At 48.8% G+C, this 18,630-nt stretch overlaps 1 protein-coding gene across 1 annotated transcript in view; it reads left to right on the top strand.

Moving 5' to 3' along the window:
* The first annotated feature begins 314 nt into the window (after nucleotides 1-314).
* Nucleotides 315-18,630, top strand: part of RPS6KA2 (ribosomal protein S6 kinase A2) — a 345,143-nt gene continuing 326,827 nt past the window's right edge. Inside the window, exons 1-2 of the mRNA XM_038526526.1 lie at nucleotides 315-392; nucleotides 4,266-4,325. Of these exons, the coding sequence (XP_038382454.1) occupies nucleotides 330-392; nucleotides 4,266-4,325 (123 nt within the window). The 5' untranslated portion in view covers nucleotides 315-329. The remainder of the gene's footprint in view (nucleotides 393-4,265; nucleotides 4,326-18,630) is intronic.

Below are 18,630 nucleotides of genomic sequence, written 5' to 3'. Positions count from 1 at the left end.
GTGGGGGGAGGGAAGGAGGGAGTGGCAATGGAAGGGGGAGGGGCGAGGCCGGGAATCCGCTGCGGGGCTGCAAGTGCAGGTTCGAGGTCGGGTCTGGCTCTGCTGGTCGGCCCAGCGCAGCGGCAGCAGCGGCAGGAGCGGCCGGAGGGCGCGCAGCCCCGGCCCGGCCCGCAGCCACACTGCAGACCCCCGGCCCCCGCCCGCCCCCGGGGACCCCCTGCCCGGGCGCTGACCCCCTGCCTGTCCAGGCGCTCTGCACTCTTCCATGCCTCTCTTCTTTTCTCCCTTACCACCAGTACTTGAACAGAAGGAAAGGAAAGTTTTAAAAAATGCCGATCGCACAGTTGCTGGAGCTATGGAAGAAGATCGAGGTGGAGCCCATGGAGATAGAGGTGAGTGCCCAGGAGAGAAGGATGCGCGCTCAACAGCCTATCGGTGGCACGCGGGAGGTCTCACAGAATGGACTCCTGCGTGCTGGGGATGACTGTGTGAATATCTAGTGTGTGCCGAGCTGTGTGTGTTGCCGTCTATGTATGCAAGCGTGTGTATGCATTGTGTCCATAGGTGCTCACACGCAGGGCGCTGAGTGGGGTGTAAACTATATGAATGAACGCAAACGCTTGAAGAAAAAAAACTGTTGCCCTTAAACGAAACTTCAGGATGCTTCCTGAGGTATGTGTGTATCTTGAAGTCATCACAGCTTCCAAACTAATCTGCATCAGTTTGATTTTCCTTCAACAAGTGGCTTTACATGATAAGAACTCCATTTGCTAGAGTGGAGGATGAAACCAGGAGGCAAAACAATGGTGACTTCTTAGGAAACAGAAGGCATGAAGATAATGCGGTCTTAATAGCTGTGCGTCCACATAAAGAGGAGCCGTTACAAATAAAGAGAAAAGCTAATGAAATGCAAGTGTCAGTGGCCCCTCCCTGGGGGCTGGCTGCTGGGAGTCCCCTCTGATACTGTTTCACTACATGCTTCCCTAGGGACATGGAACTCTCTGGAAGTCTGGTCCATGGAATTTGATTTGCTTAATTTGAATTACAGGTGATCAACATACGTTTTTCTGTGAAGAGTAGGTTCCTCAAAGTTATGCATTATTAGAGCACCCTTAGTCCATTATTAGACTACCTACTGAATCGTTAGACATACCTGTGCTGTGTCTCTAGCAACCGAAATTGCTTTACCAAATGACAAATTCTAATAACTTATGAATGTTTACAAAATCCAAGCTTTAATTTTTGTCTTATCTCCTATCCCAGCCTCATGCCTATAAATAAATTCTTTTAAATGTTACTTATTTTTATATGTACAGACTATATGTTTAGACATTCATGTAACACTTATTTTATTTTTTTTAAAGATTTTTTTTATTTATTCATGAGAGACACACACACACAGAGAGGCAGAGACACAGGCAGAGGGAGAAGCAGGCTCCCCCCAGGGAGCCCGATGTAGGACTCGATCCCGGGACCGGGATCACACCCTGAGCCAAAGGCAGACGTTCAACCACTGAGCCACCCAGGCGTCCCTCATGTAACAATTTTAAACTGAACAGGAGATTCTGTTTTATTTATTTATTTTTATTTTTATTTATTTATTTATTTATTTGAGATTCTGTTTTAAAAGAGAATTTATTTAATATTATACATTTAGTATGTTGAGGGGAGCCAAACTAACTTAATGAATGCTTGGGCTATATGTTGCTGTTCAACAGAGGTGGTTGAGCACAGCATAGATATCAAGCCTATTTTTTGGTGGGACAACGTGCTGTTGATGCCGGTGACAAGCACCTAAATCTAGAGAGGTGACACCCCAGCTCTTCACTGTCATTGACTATTCTGTGTGCCCATGATGTCATTCCTGGCAGCCAACACCAGGCCTTTGAAAGAGCCTCTCACTTATAAGGGTGGCTAATTCGGGGTTCATTTTTTTCCTTTGGAGGGAGATTTGAGGTTTTAAAAAACTGAATGAATGAATTTAATTAATAATGACTAGTCAGAAGTTTTTTTCTTACTTGCTGGTGTTTTCTGAAGCCCTCTCGGAACTATGTTTGTCTGTGGTGGAGACCCAGCTGGGCCCCCTGAAGGTAGTAGCCCTTCTGCTGGGGTGGGGGAGGATTTGGGTGGGGGCAACACTGCGGATGTGGAGGGCCTTGCAGAATTTCTCATGGGGCTCCAGACTTTCCATCACTGCCACTGACCGGAGCTCTAAGGAGCAGCTTGTGTTGTAAATATATCGATTGAAAATGGACCAGCGATGTGTATATTCACATCATTTAAGAAATAAGTCATAGACAGCACTGCCTTGCCACCCCATTTAGAGGGCGAATTTTAAAACTTTTTGAGATTGATGTATATGCAACAGCAAATCATGAAAATTGATAAAGTAGATGGTCCTGGAGCAAAAGAAATTTTCTTTAGGCTTCCTGGGTAAATGTTTTAGGATAGTATACCCTCTGCAGTATGCCTTATGAAGATAGAGCATCCAATCCTATTTCTTTGGAACCCAGAAAATCAGAGCTTTTCCTGGAAAGAGTAAATGTGAAGCATTGGTCCTGAGGTCCTTTGGGTCCAGGGGAACCCTGAATCCACACATGTGAAATCTCTCTGCCCTGGAACTCAGAGGCTCATTGTATTTTCCAATTTTGCACGTTTTATGTTGTATGATATTAAAATATCTCACATATCAAGACATTGGGCAAAACAAATGGAATACATTTGGCCTCCGGACTCAGATTAAATATCATAAAATCTTTGCACGAGGAGCTTTGTGTGCTTCTTCTTATGAGAGAGTCTGCTGTACGGTGCCAGTTGTTCTGTCACTCGCTTTTGCACAAATTTAACATGACTGATGACTGGTTTTCCAGTGCTAGGGACCAGTTTTATCCTAACCTAGGAGTCACTCTGGCCTTGCCTTGTTTTCTCGGACTGGCCTGGGTCAGGCTTGAGGCTCACTGTACTGGGGACACTGTTCTCTGTACGCGAACCAGCTTTGCCTCGGCCCACAAACCAGGGGAAATTTGTTTGACTATCGAGGAAAAGCATTTGTGGTTTTATGAATTGTTTTGAAATATTTAGGTGGTATATTTGACCACTTAATGAGGTGTATTGACAAGGAAACGTGTGCTAATTAGAAACTGGGCCCTCCATAAAATCCCTGAAGAATCTGGCCTTAAAGAGAAGCGTACAGAGTTGTGTGTATGATGTTTTAGCCGGACCCTCAGTCACTGCTTCCAGCAGGTGTAAGGTGGCCCAGGGCATGCCTGGAAGGGGTGTGGGGCAAGGCGGGAAAGTGGGAGACAGAGTGAGTCAGGGGGTGCAGAAACCCATCCACAGGGGCCCATTCATCCCCTTTCCATGTTCTTTTGAAGGAGTCAGCAGGACCGTCCTTTCTGGGATGTCACCATGCGTTAAAGAAAGGAAAAGTCCCTGTTTTTAAACATTGCAGATCCAACAGGACTCCCTGACATCTCACGGTCTAGAATGTTCGGTGCCAGTTGTCTTACGGCTGCTGGGTGAGCTGACCGCCTGGAAGGTAGTGAGCCAGCCGGCTTGGGGCGTGTGGCGGGCGATGGTGTCCCCACTGCCAGCCGTCTGGGGCTCCTCCCCGGAGCTCTCTCCACATCCCTCAGTGGTAGATGCTATTACGTTCCAGACTTAAACAGGGAAACTGAGGCCCAGGTTAAGCAGTTTGCTTTCGGTCATGATGTAGGAAGCAAGACTCAGACACAGACCCTCCTGGTGAAGCCTTATCCTTATGGAAACACTCCGCTGTACGAGTCTATGGGCCAGGAACTTGACCCTGCCCGAGCTCAGTCATTCTCGAAGCATCAGCTGAGACCGTGATTTTATTCCATTCAAACAAGAATGGTTGCAGACGCCCTCCCTTTGTCACATCTGTCTAACCCCTTTAGTCTGAGCCCCACGTGGATCCACAGGTCAGGGACTTACGTAAATCACCTGCTTCCCCGCTTCACTTGTGCCATGAGTGATACACGCTTGGCTGACGGGGCAATTTCCAACCGTGGCTGTGAACGCTCCATGCTCTGCTCACCACCTGCTGTAGAAAGATCCATTTCCTGCATGAAGCTTCACACGGTCACATGCAGATTCAGGTGGGACGGTCCCTCAGTGCACTTGCCCTATTCCGCTGCTGCGCTAGTAGGGAATACCTTGTTCGCCCTTGTGCTGCTTACCCGTAGGATGCTCTTGACAAGAGTGTTGTCATGCTAACTCTCTTCAATGTGTATCTCTGTTGTCAGACCACCGAGGAGGATCTTAACCTGGACGCGGAGCCCGCCGCAGAAGATACCGTGGAAGAAGTAACTATACATGTTTTATTACAGCCTGATTCTTTGGGGAGGAAGGTGGGGTGGAGGGAGACGTGGAAGTTTGAAATCAACAGCCTATGAGCAGTTATTTTAGTGAAATATCTGCATGCAAACACACGCCGACACAGATACATATATGCACACGTGTGTGCCATGTGTCGATGATAGCCAATAAATTTCCCTCCAGAGGAATACGTAAAACATGGGAAGAAAAATCACAAACCAGAGTAAAAGAGTCCTTGAGCAGGGGCTTTTCAGAGGGGAGATGAGGGATGGTCATCAATAAAGACAGGTGTGTAGGATAACCAGCTGGGGCACGGAAGTGCTAAATGGCTGCACCTGCTGGAAGGTAGGCACCCTGACCTCCGAACGTGCGTGGGGCTGGCTGTGCTCTTGGAGCCCTGCGAGCAGAGGGGGGATGCGCCCCTGCCCCCAGGAGCAGGTCAGTGGTGGCAGAGGCCAGCAGCTGAGGGGGATGGGAGGGTGAGGCTGGGAGGAGCACACCCTGCAGGGGCCGTTGGGTGGAAAGGTGCCCCGAGGACTGGCTGTCACTGGCTGCATTAGCCTGGTTTCCACACGGTGTGGTGGGGGCACAAGCCTGACCCCAGGGGGCAGGAAAGCGGGAGCAGACAAGCCCAGACAACGCAACGTGGGGGAGGCTGTGGTGCCAGCAAGCATGCTCCAGGGCCCTCGGGTAGGGAAGCACTACCTTCCAAAGTTGAATCAACGCTGGAGGAAGGGATTCTGTTGAAGCAGCCGCATTTCTACCGCTTGCAAAGAAGTGCCCTCCAAGGCAGCTGCAGCCGGGAAGGGTGACAAGGCAATTAAGAAGCTTTCACTTCCTGAGTTGCTCAGCCAGGCGCTGCTTGGAACCATAAAAGTTGTAAAATTTGCAATTCTGTTGACTTTTTAAAATAGCTGGGAAGGTACTGTAGCTGAAGGGGTGGATCAGTGAGCACTGCTGGCTTTGCAAAATGGTCTGTTCGGATGCTAAGAACCGTCTTTCACGTCTGTCTAAATGCATGCACACCAATCTGCATTTTAAGCCCGGTGCCACTGGATCTCATGATCACATGACGTAATATGTTGGTTAAATAAAGTAAAAGGGTGCAAAGCTGCTTCATCTTTAGCTGGCAGCCTTTCAGTCCTGCACTTTTGATACTGCCCTGGAAGTGTGCAGCCCGGCTCTGCTCCTGGCTTTACAAGGAGCTTCCAGCATTCTTGAACAAAACATCTGGCCTGGTGTAGGCTTGCATTCTCTGGGAGAGTAGGTGTGGCCCCTGTTCTTGTCAGTTCCACGGAGGTCAAGGCCCTCCTTGCAAATGAACAAAGTCGAAGGCCCGGGGTCTCAGAGAAACCACGCCACGCCTGGCCTGCCACTTTTATTTGCACTTTGCTGGGCATTGGTGGGAATTTTGATCACCAGAAACCTTCTGGATGTTTCTTGCAGACAGATTAATGTGGTACATGAGCAGTTAGGTTCGGGAGGCCAGCTCGTACAGGGGTGCCGACTGTTCCTTCTCATAGGCCAAACTGAACACCACGATTATGTCACAAGATATGCTCAAAAGCGCTTATGCAATTAACAGAGAATTTTCTTAAAGATTATTTATTTATTTATTTATTTGAGAGAGAGAATGTGACTGAGTTCTTAGCACGAACAGGAGAAGGATCAGAGGGAGAAGCAGACTCCCACCTAGCAGGGAGTCTGGTTCAGGACTCAGTCCCAGGACCCCAAGATCATGACCTGAACCAAAGGGAGACACTTAACCAACTGAGCCACCCAAGTGCCCCTAACTGAGAATCATTAAATTCATTAACAGTATTTATTTCCTAAGATTTCCTAGTCTCAAAGTGTCTTATCCTTAACATTTTGGATGGAAATACAGATGCTGATTTATTGCAGTAAAATCATTCGACCGCTTTAAGGTTGATTTTGATAACAGGAGGGGAGACACAGCAAATTATTACTATTTCTTCATGGTAGGAAAGCAATTTAACTTTGCCTCCTAACAAACGAAGGAAGAAAGTTCCAGACAAATTTTGGGAGTATTTTGCGGGATATAATGTTGATTTCTGATAGGTTCGTGGTGTTGGTGGGGACACTGAGAAATAATGGGACAACAAGCTACTCACTGAGGTTTCTGATAGATGATGCTGGAAGCAACAGGCAGGTCCAGCCGGCAGCACACAATGCTTACACAACCATCTAAGGGTGGGTTAGAAGCCAGCGCGTCTCTGTGCATCCTCTCTGGCCTTCAGAGGGGGACTGTGCCGTCACCTGTAACTGGAGGATCTGTGGCTCAGACCCATGGAGGAAGTCAGAGTGGAAAAATTTCATACCTTTGTCCGGTCTGACATGTATGGTGATGATGAAAAATCCTATTTAGGAAAAAAAAGTCATTCACATTAACAACAGTTCATTCATTCAAGCAAGAATATTTGTTGATGACCTGTGGGTGGCACATGGTGCCACCATGGAATGATGACAAAGGAACATGGGTGTGTCCCCGGGGGCACACGGGGAGGACACAGCATCGACTGCAGCCTGGCCATCATCTGACATGGTGTCTCTGTGGGGATCGTCTTCATATGGATATATTTTAAAGCATAGAACACACTGGGACATCTGATGTACGAATATCTCCATGTGGGGTTCTTGTCTAGTTGTATTTCACGTCAGGGCTCTGTCCATGAAAGAAGGTTCTAGAATAAAGACTGCAAGTGAGATAGGAAGTTGGTGTTGGAGCCACGTGCCTCTTCACTGCTGTGACACCAGTGCTGGGACAGGGAGGTGGTGTCCTAAGTCTGGGAGGATGGCTATGGGTTGAATTTCACCTGACACATCAGAAGTGGGCACCCTTGAGAGTCTGAAAAAACGCAACAAACTCCAAACAAACAAACAAAAAACCCTCACCAGATCACATTAGGGAACATTTCAGCTGTGTCTTGAAAGGGTTATTATTGGGAGGGATGTGGGAGAGAGACAGCCCATGGTCGTGGAAGGGAAATCTGGGAGCAGAGAGCTGACCCATGACTGTGTCAGCGGCACCTGCCCTGTGAGGTTCGCACTCCTGCTTCCTGCTTCCTTTTGCAGGTTACGTGCTGTAAACCCAGGTGGAAGGTGGGGACTTAGAGCCCTACCAGTGTTCATGGGTGACTGCAGAGTCACATGCTTCACCTGGGCATGCCACCGAGGGCCCCGGTCCCTGGTCCCTGGGGGAGATGGTGTGGCGTGGGGTGGGCCCCTTCCAGGACATGGAAGCGAGGCCTCTAAGCACTGCTCAGCCCCAGACTCCATGTCCCTACCCCATCTGTTACCCTTCCATCCCTGTAGTATAGACACAGGTGTTTTTTAAAGACAAGTTTCTAATTTCACAGAACAACCTGTGAAAAATATTGGAATTTGTTGTATGTGTTTTTTTAAAGTGCTTAGATATCAGGGTTACATTTATTAATAAAGATCATTGTCTTGTCTGGTCAACTTTAGAAACCGGGTCCAGATAAGTTCTTCTCAACATTAGCATCGTTTTACTTTATTTCCACGTGATGACAAGGGTGTTTCCCTCTCCCCCCTGAACTTCCACTCTCAGTTTTGACAGTAGAGACTGTGGCATCCGAAGGCAGAGCAGAGCATGGCGAGGGTGGTGGCACCTGCTGAGGGCAGCTACCACTTGGCGGGGAGCTTTGCGGGGGAACCGGGGTGGGAGGGCTCACAGTGAGATGGACAACGCCTCTGGTGGCCTCTTTGAGGACGCTTGAAGATGGGGTCCCCGCTGCTTGGCCACTGGCCTCTTCTCAGGGGTCAGGTGGACCTGTGGGCACTTATTTGGGGCAGGACATCCTGTGATTCTGAGCATCTGTCAGTGTGACCTCCTTCAGTGACCAGCAGCCTGACTTCCAAGCAGCTACATCTTGGACTCCTTGATTTCTCTGCTCAGGGGAGAGAAGCTCAGAGCGAGGCCAGGGAAGAGATTTGGGGGATCATGGAGAACCCTTTATGCTTGAAGGAAAGAACAGCCCCAAAGTGTTATCAGAACCCTCTGGGCTGGGATCTCTGGGTGGCTCAGTGGTTGAGTGTCTGCCTTTGGCTCAGGTTGTGATCCTGGGGTCCTGGGATCAAGTCCTCTGCTCCCAGAGGGAGCCTGCTTCTCCTTCTGCCTTTCTGTGTATCTCTCATGAATAAATGAATCTTAAAAAGAAGAAGAAGAAGAAGGAGGAGGAGGAGGAAGAGGAAGAGGAAGAGGAAGAAGAAGGAAGAAGAAGGAAGAAGAAGGAAGAAGAAGGAAGAAGAAGGAAGAAGAAGGAAGAAGAAGGAAGAAGAAGGAAGAAGAAGGAAGAAGAAAGAAGAACCACCCTCTGGGCTAAACTCGTGGTAACAGTGGGATGTCACCCTGGTTGGGGCTGAGCCACCTGCCCCCAGATCACCTGTAGATTCCAGCATATCATCTCTTACCTGTCCCTCCCTGGGGAGCTAGACAGTTACATTGTTCCTTTAAAAAAAGAAAGAAAAAACAACCCAAACTGGTTTGAATAGAAATGAGACAAGAAGAATAATGAAGCCTCAGAAGTAATAAAGCAATTAAGAGCAAAGCAATTACAGTTTAAAGCGATAGTTAGTAGTTTGGAACAGAGATTCATGGTCTTCGGAGCCCTGCTCATTATCTCACTGCCTGTCAAGTGCCTGTCACGTCTCCGGGAGCTGGTGTCATCCCCATCACACCCACCGTGTCAGCCCGTTTACATTCGTGTTTCTTCCTGTTTTTCGGTCCAGCAAAACACAGGCCTCCTTGCAATCCTTACAGAGACTCTGGAGAAAGTGCTGTAAACACAATGTAGTTTGGAGGAAGGGTTGTGTGGCTCAGCAGGTGCAACCCATCTGTATTTAAATGCACGGCGGGGTGGGCCGCAGGAACGCTGACTTCACGAAGCATTAGCATCGACTGAGGCAGAAGTGAAGGAAAATGTGCCATTTCGTGATGAAAACTGTGCAGCGTGTTATTTGATGTGTCAGTGGTGGCTCTGCGAGCCTCCACAGCAGACAGGCAGCCCGACTCTTCTATCTCTCCATCTCTGCGTCACGGCCATCTCGTCTCGTAGGCGTTCACATTCATCTCCGCTGGACGTGGCAGGGTGGCCTCAGCTGGTGTCGTGTCTGAGCTCTTCATCTTTCTGCTTCTGTAACAAAGCCAGCAGCGAGCGCATGTGAGGGTGTTGTCTCTCCAACGATAGAAGGACTGCTCAGTCAGTGCTAACAGGGACGCTCTCTAAACCCCCGGGCACCCATCAGGGACCCCATCCTGCTGCCTTAGATCACCCCATCAGGAGGCCATGGGTCCCAATCTTGGACAGGCAGAGCAGATTACTCTCATCATTCTGTGTCCTGGCTGGAGCCTGTGTGAACAAGCAAGCGGCCTCCGGGACAGGACAGCAGCAGACGTGGCCTAGGCCACCCTGCCGGCACAGTGACTCTGTGGATGGTCACATGCAGGAAATGCTGGTTCTCCCGGGGATGAGGGGATCCTGACCAATCCCATGATTGCCAAGGACTGATATTGGGGTGGCTGCTAAATAGTGCAGCGAACACCCAATGAAAGCTGCGCTTCAACCTAGAGCAGCGGGATGGGAAAAGCACTAAGATCAAGGTTGGGGTGTCCTCTGGGGCCTCCTGTGTTTGAACCCCCGGGAATGACAGTACACCAGTCCCACCAGAGAGGAAACCCAATGACTCGATGAAATAAGAACACTGCATGTGATTTCCCTCACCTTCCAGCCTTGCTAAGCCCCTGAGAAGTGAGAGGGAGGTCCGTCACTTTCCCTCTGTTTCTCACGGGTGAAACTGAGGCATCGAATATGCTGTGATTTGCTAAGTATAACCCAGAACCAACAAATAAGGGAAATTCAAACCAAAGCTATTCATGCTGGCAGCGTGCTTTCCCTTCCTAGAGTCACCCATCCCCCAGGGTCGCTGAGGGGGCTGACGGCTTCTTGGCTGACGGGATCCGGGCCTGGGGCCAGATGTGGTGGCTTGGTCTTCTTCTCTGGGATTGCAGCGAGATGACAGGTGCCTCTGCCGCCCCACTGGCTCCTTTCTGTCCCCACCCCAGAGGCCTCGGGCAGTGTCCCCACAGCCCGCATCTGTACTTCGTGTGGCTGTGCGGGACTCACTGGCTCGACATCGTCACACTGGGCTTCTCTCTCCCGTTCTCACCAATGTGGGAAAATATGGAATCGTTTTTTATGTGTACAAAACCCCCCAAGAATTACACAAGTTCCTTATATTCTATTAATCTCAAATGGATGATTTGAATGATCACGGCAACAGAGGTTGTATGTATCCTCCCTAGTCATGCCGTAGGTGTGCGGGTAGGAATTCACCATAACAGGTAGAAAGTCGTGTGGTTTGCGACCCTTCAGATATTTCAGAGGTAATTAAGAGTAAAACAACAAGACGGTACTCTTGTGACAGAGATGCAGCTGCGAGCTGGGTGTGGAGACATAGGCTTTGCAATTTATGTGAGTCATAAACCTCTCTAGGGAATCATTAAGACATATTTTTCTCCAAGATGTAGTACCAAAACACCCCGCGGTGCCAAACGCATGTTGAGTCAGCAGCCGGCCGGGCATCGGCAGCGTCTGCCCCCATCTGTGCCCTGGCCAGGTCCCCCCTGGCCGCCCAAGGGGGGCCCGGGTCCCTCGGCCCCACAGTGGATCCCCACCTGGCCCTATGACGAATGGAGCCAACGGCCTGTGCGACTCATGTACAAAGAACTCAAAGTCTCGGTGAAGACATCGTTTTGGGAGCATCTACTGTCTATTTTGGGCTTAACAGAATCATGAGTAAGACCTCCTGTTCTTCAGGAAATCATACTCCTTGAGGATTCAGACACATACACGCCTGTTTCCCAAGTAATAGGATAAATACCAGAGGGTGATTTCTAGCTGCTTCTCAAGATGACGAGGGTCTCCGGCGGTGTGTGTGGCGGTGGATCGCAGGTCCGGGGTGCAGGCCTGGCGGGATCCAGCCTCCCCTTCCCCCTCCTCCTGCCCCCCATCCCCCGTCCTCCTCCTCAGTTCTCCAGGCAAATGTCTCAGTGAGCGCTGTGTGCCTGGCACTGTGCCAGGCTCTGGGGACTCAGTGACTCACAGAAGAGAGACAAAAGTCTCTGTCGCGTGGACCTTCCATTTTAGTGTCCTTGCAAAAAGGCAACTCCATGAGACTGCTCCGTGCAGGGGCGAGGGATGATGGGGAGCAGTGGGGATGGAGTGAGGGGGCGGGGGGCATGCCAACAGAGTGCTGGTGCACAAGTCCCCTCCGAGCAGGCGGGGGCCAGGCTGGGACTGAATGAGGGGACTGAGCAGCTAGGAGACCTGGAGAAGACTGTTCCAGGCGCAGGGGTGGAGGAGCGGGGCGCAGGGCCGTGGGGACCAGGCTCTGGGTTTTCAGGGAAGCCGCGGGGGCTGCCAAGCAGGAGCTCATGCAAGAGGAGAGGACTCGGGGGGCTGGTTAGGGGCCGCTGGGTGGCCCAGGAGGGTGGCGGGTGTGGTGCGAGGCCGGCAGGTGTTCCTGTTGGCCCCTCGCACAGCCTCTGGGCCTCCATCTGCCTCGCCCAGGCTGCTGGGATGGTCTCACCGACAGTTACGCCTGTGGTGCTGGGGCTGACAGCTGACCTGGGGGTGCAGGCCGTGGCTTCCTTCTGGAGCTAGGAGGGAGAACCTGCCCAGGGCGCCTCCTGAGGCCTGTGCACGTGTGGCCTGATCCAGGCCTCCATCCTCATGGATGTTCTCCTGTGTCTTCCCACGGGGTTGTGTTGGACTAGGGCCTACCCAACTGGGATGACCTTCATCCTAACTCAGTTACATCTACAGTGACCATCTTTTTGAATGAGGTCACGTTCTGGGGTCCTGGGTTTAGGACTTTCAAGGGCAGAGTTCAACCCCATAACGAATACAGTGTTTGGGAAACTGTTTTCTTGGTATCCTGCGTCTGGGGCTCAAGGTCTTTGCCACAGACCCTGCTTCTCAGGGCACGAACTAAAAGCCATGAGTGGATGCTGACTAGGTCTGTAGCCTAGTCAGCGTGGTCCTTTCACGCCAGCCAAGCACCATGTGCGGCTCCCTCTGGCTTTGGGCGACCCGAATCCTGGTGTGGGGGGTGCCGGGGTTGGGACAAGAGAACGTTTTGGGGGTGAATTTTCCTCTGACTCTCAGCCTCTGCCGGCACCGCCCTCGCCCTTGGTCAGTCCCCATCCCTCTTAGAGAGTGGCTGGAGGTATGACACTTACGTGGTGGCAGAAGGAGGGAATAAAACACACGTCGTGACATGTGCTGCGGAAACACTCACCTCTTCTCAGGGGCAAGGCCCCCATCCCGGGCCCCTCCTGACTTGACCTTGGTGTGCCCCTGTGGGGCCAGGTGCCAGCCAGCGTGGTCGGCCTACACTTGTCTCATTTTATGTCTTCTTGCTCGGCAATGACGTTCTATTCTTGGGCTTTCAGCTTGTCTTCCCGTAGGCCTAAGGCCTCGTCCTCTGCCCCAGAAGCACGAGTTAGGTGCTTGGGCTTCAGATATCTTGAACAAAGCAGGGAGGGGTAGCAGTATTCCACTTTCTTTTTCTTTTCTTTTTTTTTTTTTTAAGATTTTATTTATTTATTCATGAGAGACACAGAGAGAGGGGGAGAGAGAGAGAGAGAGAGAGAGAGAGAGAGAGGCAGAGACACAGGCAGAGGGAGAAGCAGGCTCCACGCAGGGAGCCCGATGTGGGACTCGATCCCGGGTCTCCAGGATCACATCCTGGGCCGAAACTGCTAAACTGCTGAGCCACCCAGGGATCCCCCACTTTCTTTTTAAATAAGATGGGACGATTGTGATTAGTGAAGCTGGCATTTGGGAAGGGGCTCCCTGGCGTATTTATGGAAAGCCAGTGTGGCCACTGAGGAAGACTGGAACACGTTGGGTAGCATATGTATCACGAGTGCCAAGCTCAGGAACTGGGATGCACCTTTGTATTACTGTTGGGTGGTCACGGAGCATTTGCAAGCCCATCCAGATCCACCATTTGCTCGGCCCTGGCCTAGGCTGTGCTGAGCAGCTCTCTGTGTTTCGTGGGTCTGGGCTGCAGCACAGAGGCTCCCCAAGCAGCCCCCGCTGTGCTCAGAAGGCAGAGAGGGTGGGAGCCAGCCTGCTCCCTGGTGGCGGGCAGTCACTTAGAAGTCGGCTTCTCTTTGCTCCACAGCCACCCGGTACTCTGGTGAAGCCACAGTCTGGCCCAGTCGGTCTCAGTGGGCCTGAAACTCTGCATTTTGAATCAGCCTTTTCCCCAGGGGTGTGGTGCTTCTGGTCCATGCTTGGGCCACATCTTGAGTCTCAGCAGCGGGGAACCCTCAGAACAAGGGCTTGATACGTGCAGTTAGACAAATCTTTTCTAGAAGCACAGGGGTAGACTGGGCAGTCTTTGACAACACTGGCATTGACTTCCAAATCCATTTTTTCTCCAAGTAACTGACAGTGTGTCATCAATTTGTCTTTTTGCTAGTATCTACAGGCATTGCTCTGTCACCAATATTTTGCTGTATATATGAGTAATACTCATTTTATCCAATAGCTCAACTCACAATCTATTGGGAAGGTAGATATTTGTCCTTTTCTATTTTAAATATTCCTATTTTAAAGTAGCTTGAGTTCATTATCTTATGGTTCTGGAGAGCAGATACCCACAGTCTCCACACTTGATGGGCTCAGCTCAGGCATTGGCAGGCCTGCGCTCCTTGTGGAAACTCCAGGGGAGATCCTGCTCTCTTATCTCTCCCCACATCCTGGGTTGCTGGCCCTGCCTGCCTTCAAAGCTGACAGCATGACATTACGTCTCTGCTCTGACATCCGCTTCGGCCCTCATATCGCCCTCTGACTGTGGTCCTGCTACCTCCCTCTTGTGAGGACCCTTGTGATTGGCAGCTGTTTTTAAATTGGTAAACTGAACTACTCTAAAGTCTCCATTATAAGGCAGGAAGCAAGTCAATATTTAGTTTTACATTTAGAAAATAAAGTAACTAACCCCCAGATATGGCACATTTCCCCATTCCTCCTTACCCCCTCTTCTTTTACCTTCCTTCAAAGTTGCTATGTGAATAGTAAATATTTATTTATTTATTTATCTAGGAAATATTTCTTCAGCACCTGTCCTGCAAAGGGCAGTTTGGAAGACATAGTGATGAATGAAACATGTCCCCTGGCTTCAGGGGTTTTGTTGGATAGAAGATCTGGTAACTACAGTACAAGGCACACAGATAAGTTCATAAAAACGATGCAGAAGGTTACTTTTTTAAAAAAAAAAAATTTATTTATTTAATCACGAGAGAGAGAGAGGCAGAGACACAGGCAGAGGGAGAAGCAGGCTCCCTGCCAGGAGCCCGATGCAGGACTCGATCCCAGGACTCTGGGATCACGCCCTGAGCTGAAGGCAGACGCTCAACCACTGAGCCACCCAGGTATCCCAGAAAGTTATTTTAAACAGAGCTACCAAGTTTTTAGTGAAAACACAAAGAAAGAAACAAGGCGAAGAACACTGTGATCAGCTCAGGAAGCCCAGGCAGTGGTTGTATTAGTCTCTGATTGCTGCTATAACAAAAGACCACACACATGATGATTCAAAGCAACAAAGACTTAGATTTCTGGAGATCAGACGTGCTAGAATCTAGGTGTTGGCAGGGCTGCGTTCTATCCCAGAATGAATTTCCTTCCTGTTTCCAGCCTCTAGAGATGTCTGATTTCCATAGCTCATCACCTGCTGAGGAAAGCCCTCTGCTTCCACCTTCACGTCTGCTTTCTGACTCTGACCCTCCTGCCTCCCCTCACAGGGACCCTTTGATGACATTAAACCCATCCATGTAATTCAGGATAGTCTCCCCATCTCAAGATCCTTAACATTAACATGGAAGGTACACATTCACAGGCTCCAGGACTCACTGAGTGGAGGTCTCTGGATGCTGATATTCACAGTGGTCATGCCTATGGGACAGCTGGTCTGGTCTTTGCCTCAACAAGTCTGAGGCAAAAGGCCAGGAAAAACACATCTTCTACATAAGCATAATGCCCATATGACTGACGGGTGGATGCTTTCATTCTGCCTTCCCCCAAACCATTAGATTAGGAAGGTCAAAAGCACCTGACTTTATTAGTTAAGAGCTACCTACCTTTTTGCCCATGTTATTTTACTTCCTTGAAAATAAAATCAATTACAGCCAAATCATATGTCTGTTGGACAGGGCATTGATTTCTAGCTGTTAATTTTAACAAAGAGCATTAGCTGCTGACCTCCTTATACAAAGCTTTTAAAGACCAAAGTACTCCGTTCATGACTCAGGCATACCTTGTTTACCACACAGGGATTTGGGGTTTGTGACCTAGAGCTATGGTCAATGAGTACTTGATCATGAACAGAGTCAACATAATTTTTGTGTGCCTTGAAAGCAGGAGGTAAAAAGAGATCTTAAGATAATTATGAATTGGGACAAATTCTGCTTCTTGGTTGTTTTTTTCTCATGTGAAAGCTTTATTTACTGCTGAAAGGAAAAATACTTGGATAAATTATTGGTTAAAAGCAAGCAAGCAAGCAAGCAAGCAAACAACATCAACAAAAGACTTTGGAGCTCTAGTTCTGCTTAGGATGCAGAAAATCATAAAGAAAATGTTCTCAGGAATGAGAACAAGCCAGGTGATCTACAAAGTGGTAACTTTCCTTGAGCAGAGCTATCAGGGGGCTTTATCCTTGAGGATGAAAGCCCCTTCAAAGAGAGCTGGGACATGATCTAGTTCACCTGTGGCAGTGAGCAGGTGGAAGGCACAGCCAACATGGGTGTGGATACAAATAAAACAGTTAAGCGTGGGCTTCTGTATCAGTTTAGAATCTGGGGGACCCAGGCATAGGGGAGCCCAAACTCCCTCACATCTCCTTTCCATGGGCCTTCCTTGGAGATATGTGAGAAAGATTAGGGCCAGGACATGACTTGAGGGAGATCCGACCCAGCTCCTAGCACATCTCTCACAGGATGCAAAGGCCTAAGCCACTGGGAGGAACCTCATGATCCCTCCAATGCTTGAGACCCTGGAGAGACCCTGTCTGTGGGGCAGCTAAAAGCTAGCTGCTGTGAGAGGAATCCCTCCCTGCTCTTTGTACTTCTATATATTACCAATAACAATTTGAAATTGAAATTAAGATTATATACAATAGCAGACAAAGACTGTCAGATATAGGGATAAATCTAACAAAATCTGTTCAAAGTTTGCATACTGAAAAGGATAAAGCACTTCCGGTGGGGGGGGGGGACACTGCTGAAAGATTAAAGAAGACTTAAATTAACAGAGACATACTATATTCATGGATAGGAAGACTCAATATTATTAAGGTGTTCATTTCCAAACTGATTTGTGAGTCAATGCGATGCCAACAGAAACCCCAGCAGATTTTTTCCCCTTTTATTTTTTAGAGCAGTTTTAGGACCTCAGAAAATTGAGCAGAAAGCACAGAGATTTCCCAAATACTCCCTGTCCCCACACATGCACAGCCTCCCCCACTATCACTGTCTCCCATCAGAATGGTACATTTGTTACAATTGATGAACATACATTGTCACAGTCACCCAAGGCCAAAGTTTGCATGAAGGTTCATGTATGGTGTATCTGGATGAGGCATGATGACATCTATCCATCATTGTGATATCTTATATGTGGTTTCACTGCCCTAAAAATCCTCTGTGCTCCTCTGTGAATCTATTTCACCTCCTTAGCTCTGTGGCCTCTGCTTCATCATCTCTCATTGTGGATAAGGTTTGTGTCTACTTCATAGTACCTGGGGATTTGATACCCCAGCTACTGGAAGGATGTGTGCTCCTATCTTGCAGGGGTGGGGCTAAAGAGCTGGGAGGCATACCTCAGTGTCTGCACTCAGGCTCTTGATGATGCTGTGGTTCCAAGGGGACCTTTCATCAAAGAAGTAGCACCCCAACTGCATGGCATGGTACAGGTCCAAGGAAGAGAAAGCATCTGGCCAGAGGTGTTCAGTGGTCAGGGCTCTAGTGTGATGGAAAGAACCAGGAAAAGGTTTTAGTCTAGACTGGAGGGGGAAAGAAGAAAGAATGTCCCAAATTTCAAATAAAAGGTTGTAAAAATCAACATGGGAGGCAGGATGGGAAGGTCAGGGCTGTGGGATCCTACCCCTGGCCTGGGGAAGGGGGCTAAGGCATCAGCACAAGGATTGAGAAGTGAAGGAGCCAATACCAGGTGGAGGGAATGAATCAGATCTCACAGCAGAATTCACACCTGGTGTGAGCTCACTACAGTGTGCCTCTAAGACAACAATCCTTGTTGCACTGCCTTGCAGAAAGATGTCTGTGAGCTTGGTACAGCTTCTTCCATGTGCACATATAGAGAGAGTTGTTTTATACTTTGGACCAGTGACATTATTCTTTTGGTGGGGGGGATATTTCAAAATTTGTAGTAAAATACGCATAAGATTTACCATCTTAACCATTGTTAACTGTGCAGTTCAGTGGCTTTAAGTACATTCACACTGTTGTGCAGCCATCACCACTAATCATCCAGAAAACATTTTTTGTTTTATGAAACTGAAGCTCTGTACCCATGAGCAATAACTCTCCAAGTCCCCTTCCTTTACTCCCTGCCCACCCACCCACAGAAATAGACACACTTCTACTTTCTGTCTCTGATTTTGACTACTCTAGGTGCCTCTATAAGCGGGATCATACAGGATTTGACTTCTGTGACTGGCTATTTCACGGAGTGTAATGTCCTCAAGGTCCAACCGGGTTGTAGCAGGTGACAGAGTGTCCTTTCTTTCTAAGACTGAATAAGATTCTATTGCATGTATAAACCACATTTTGTTTATTAATCTGTTGATGGACACTTGTGGCTCGCATGTTTTGGCTATTGTGAATAATGTGTCTTTGAGCATGAGTGTACAAATACATGTTCAAATTTCTGCCTTCACTTTTTTTGAAGTTGAATTGCTGGACTATATGATATTTCTGTGTTTAATTTTCTGAGGAAACTTCATAGCAGCTGCCCTATTTTACATTCCCACCAAAGGTTGCCATGTCTCTATACTCTTGCTGACATTTGTTATATTCTGGGGGATTTTTTGACAGTAGCTTTTCTAATGGGAATAGAGTGGTATCACATAGGGTTTGGTCAGCATTCCCATAATGGTTGGTGATGTTGAGAATCTTTTCATTTGCTTATTGGCCATTCAGGTATCTTTTTTGGAGAAATGTCTATGCAA

This window comes from Canis lupus, chromosome 1, assembly GCF_011100685.1.
Source record: "Canis lupus familiaris isolate Mischka breed German Shepherd chromosome 1, alternate assembly UU_Cfam_GSD_1.0, whole genome shotgun sequence".
Classification (NCBI taxonomy): Eukaryota; Metazoa; Chordata; class Mammalia; order Carnivora; family Canidae; genus Canis; species Canis lupus.
Note: the sequence above shows the minus strand (reverse complement) of the source record. Positions and strands in the feature narration are given on the sequence as shown.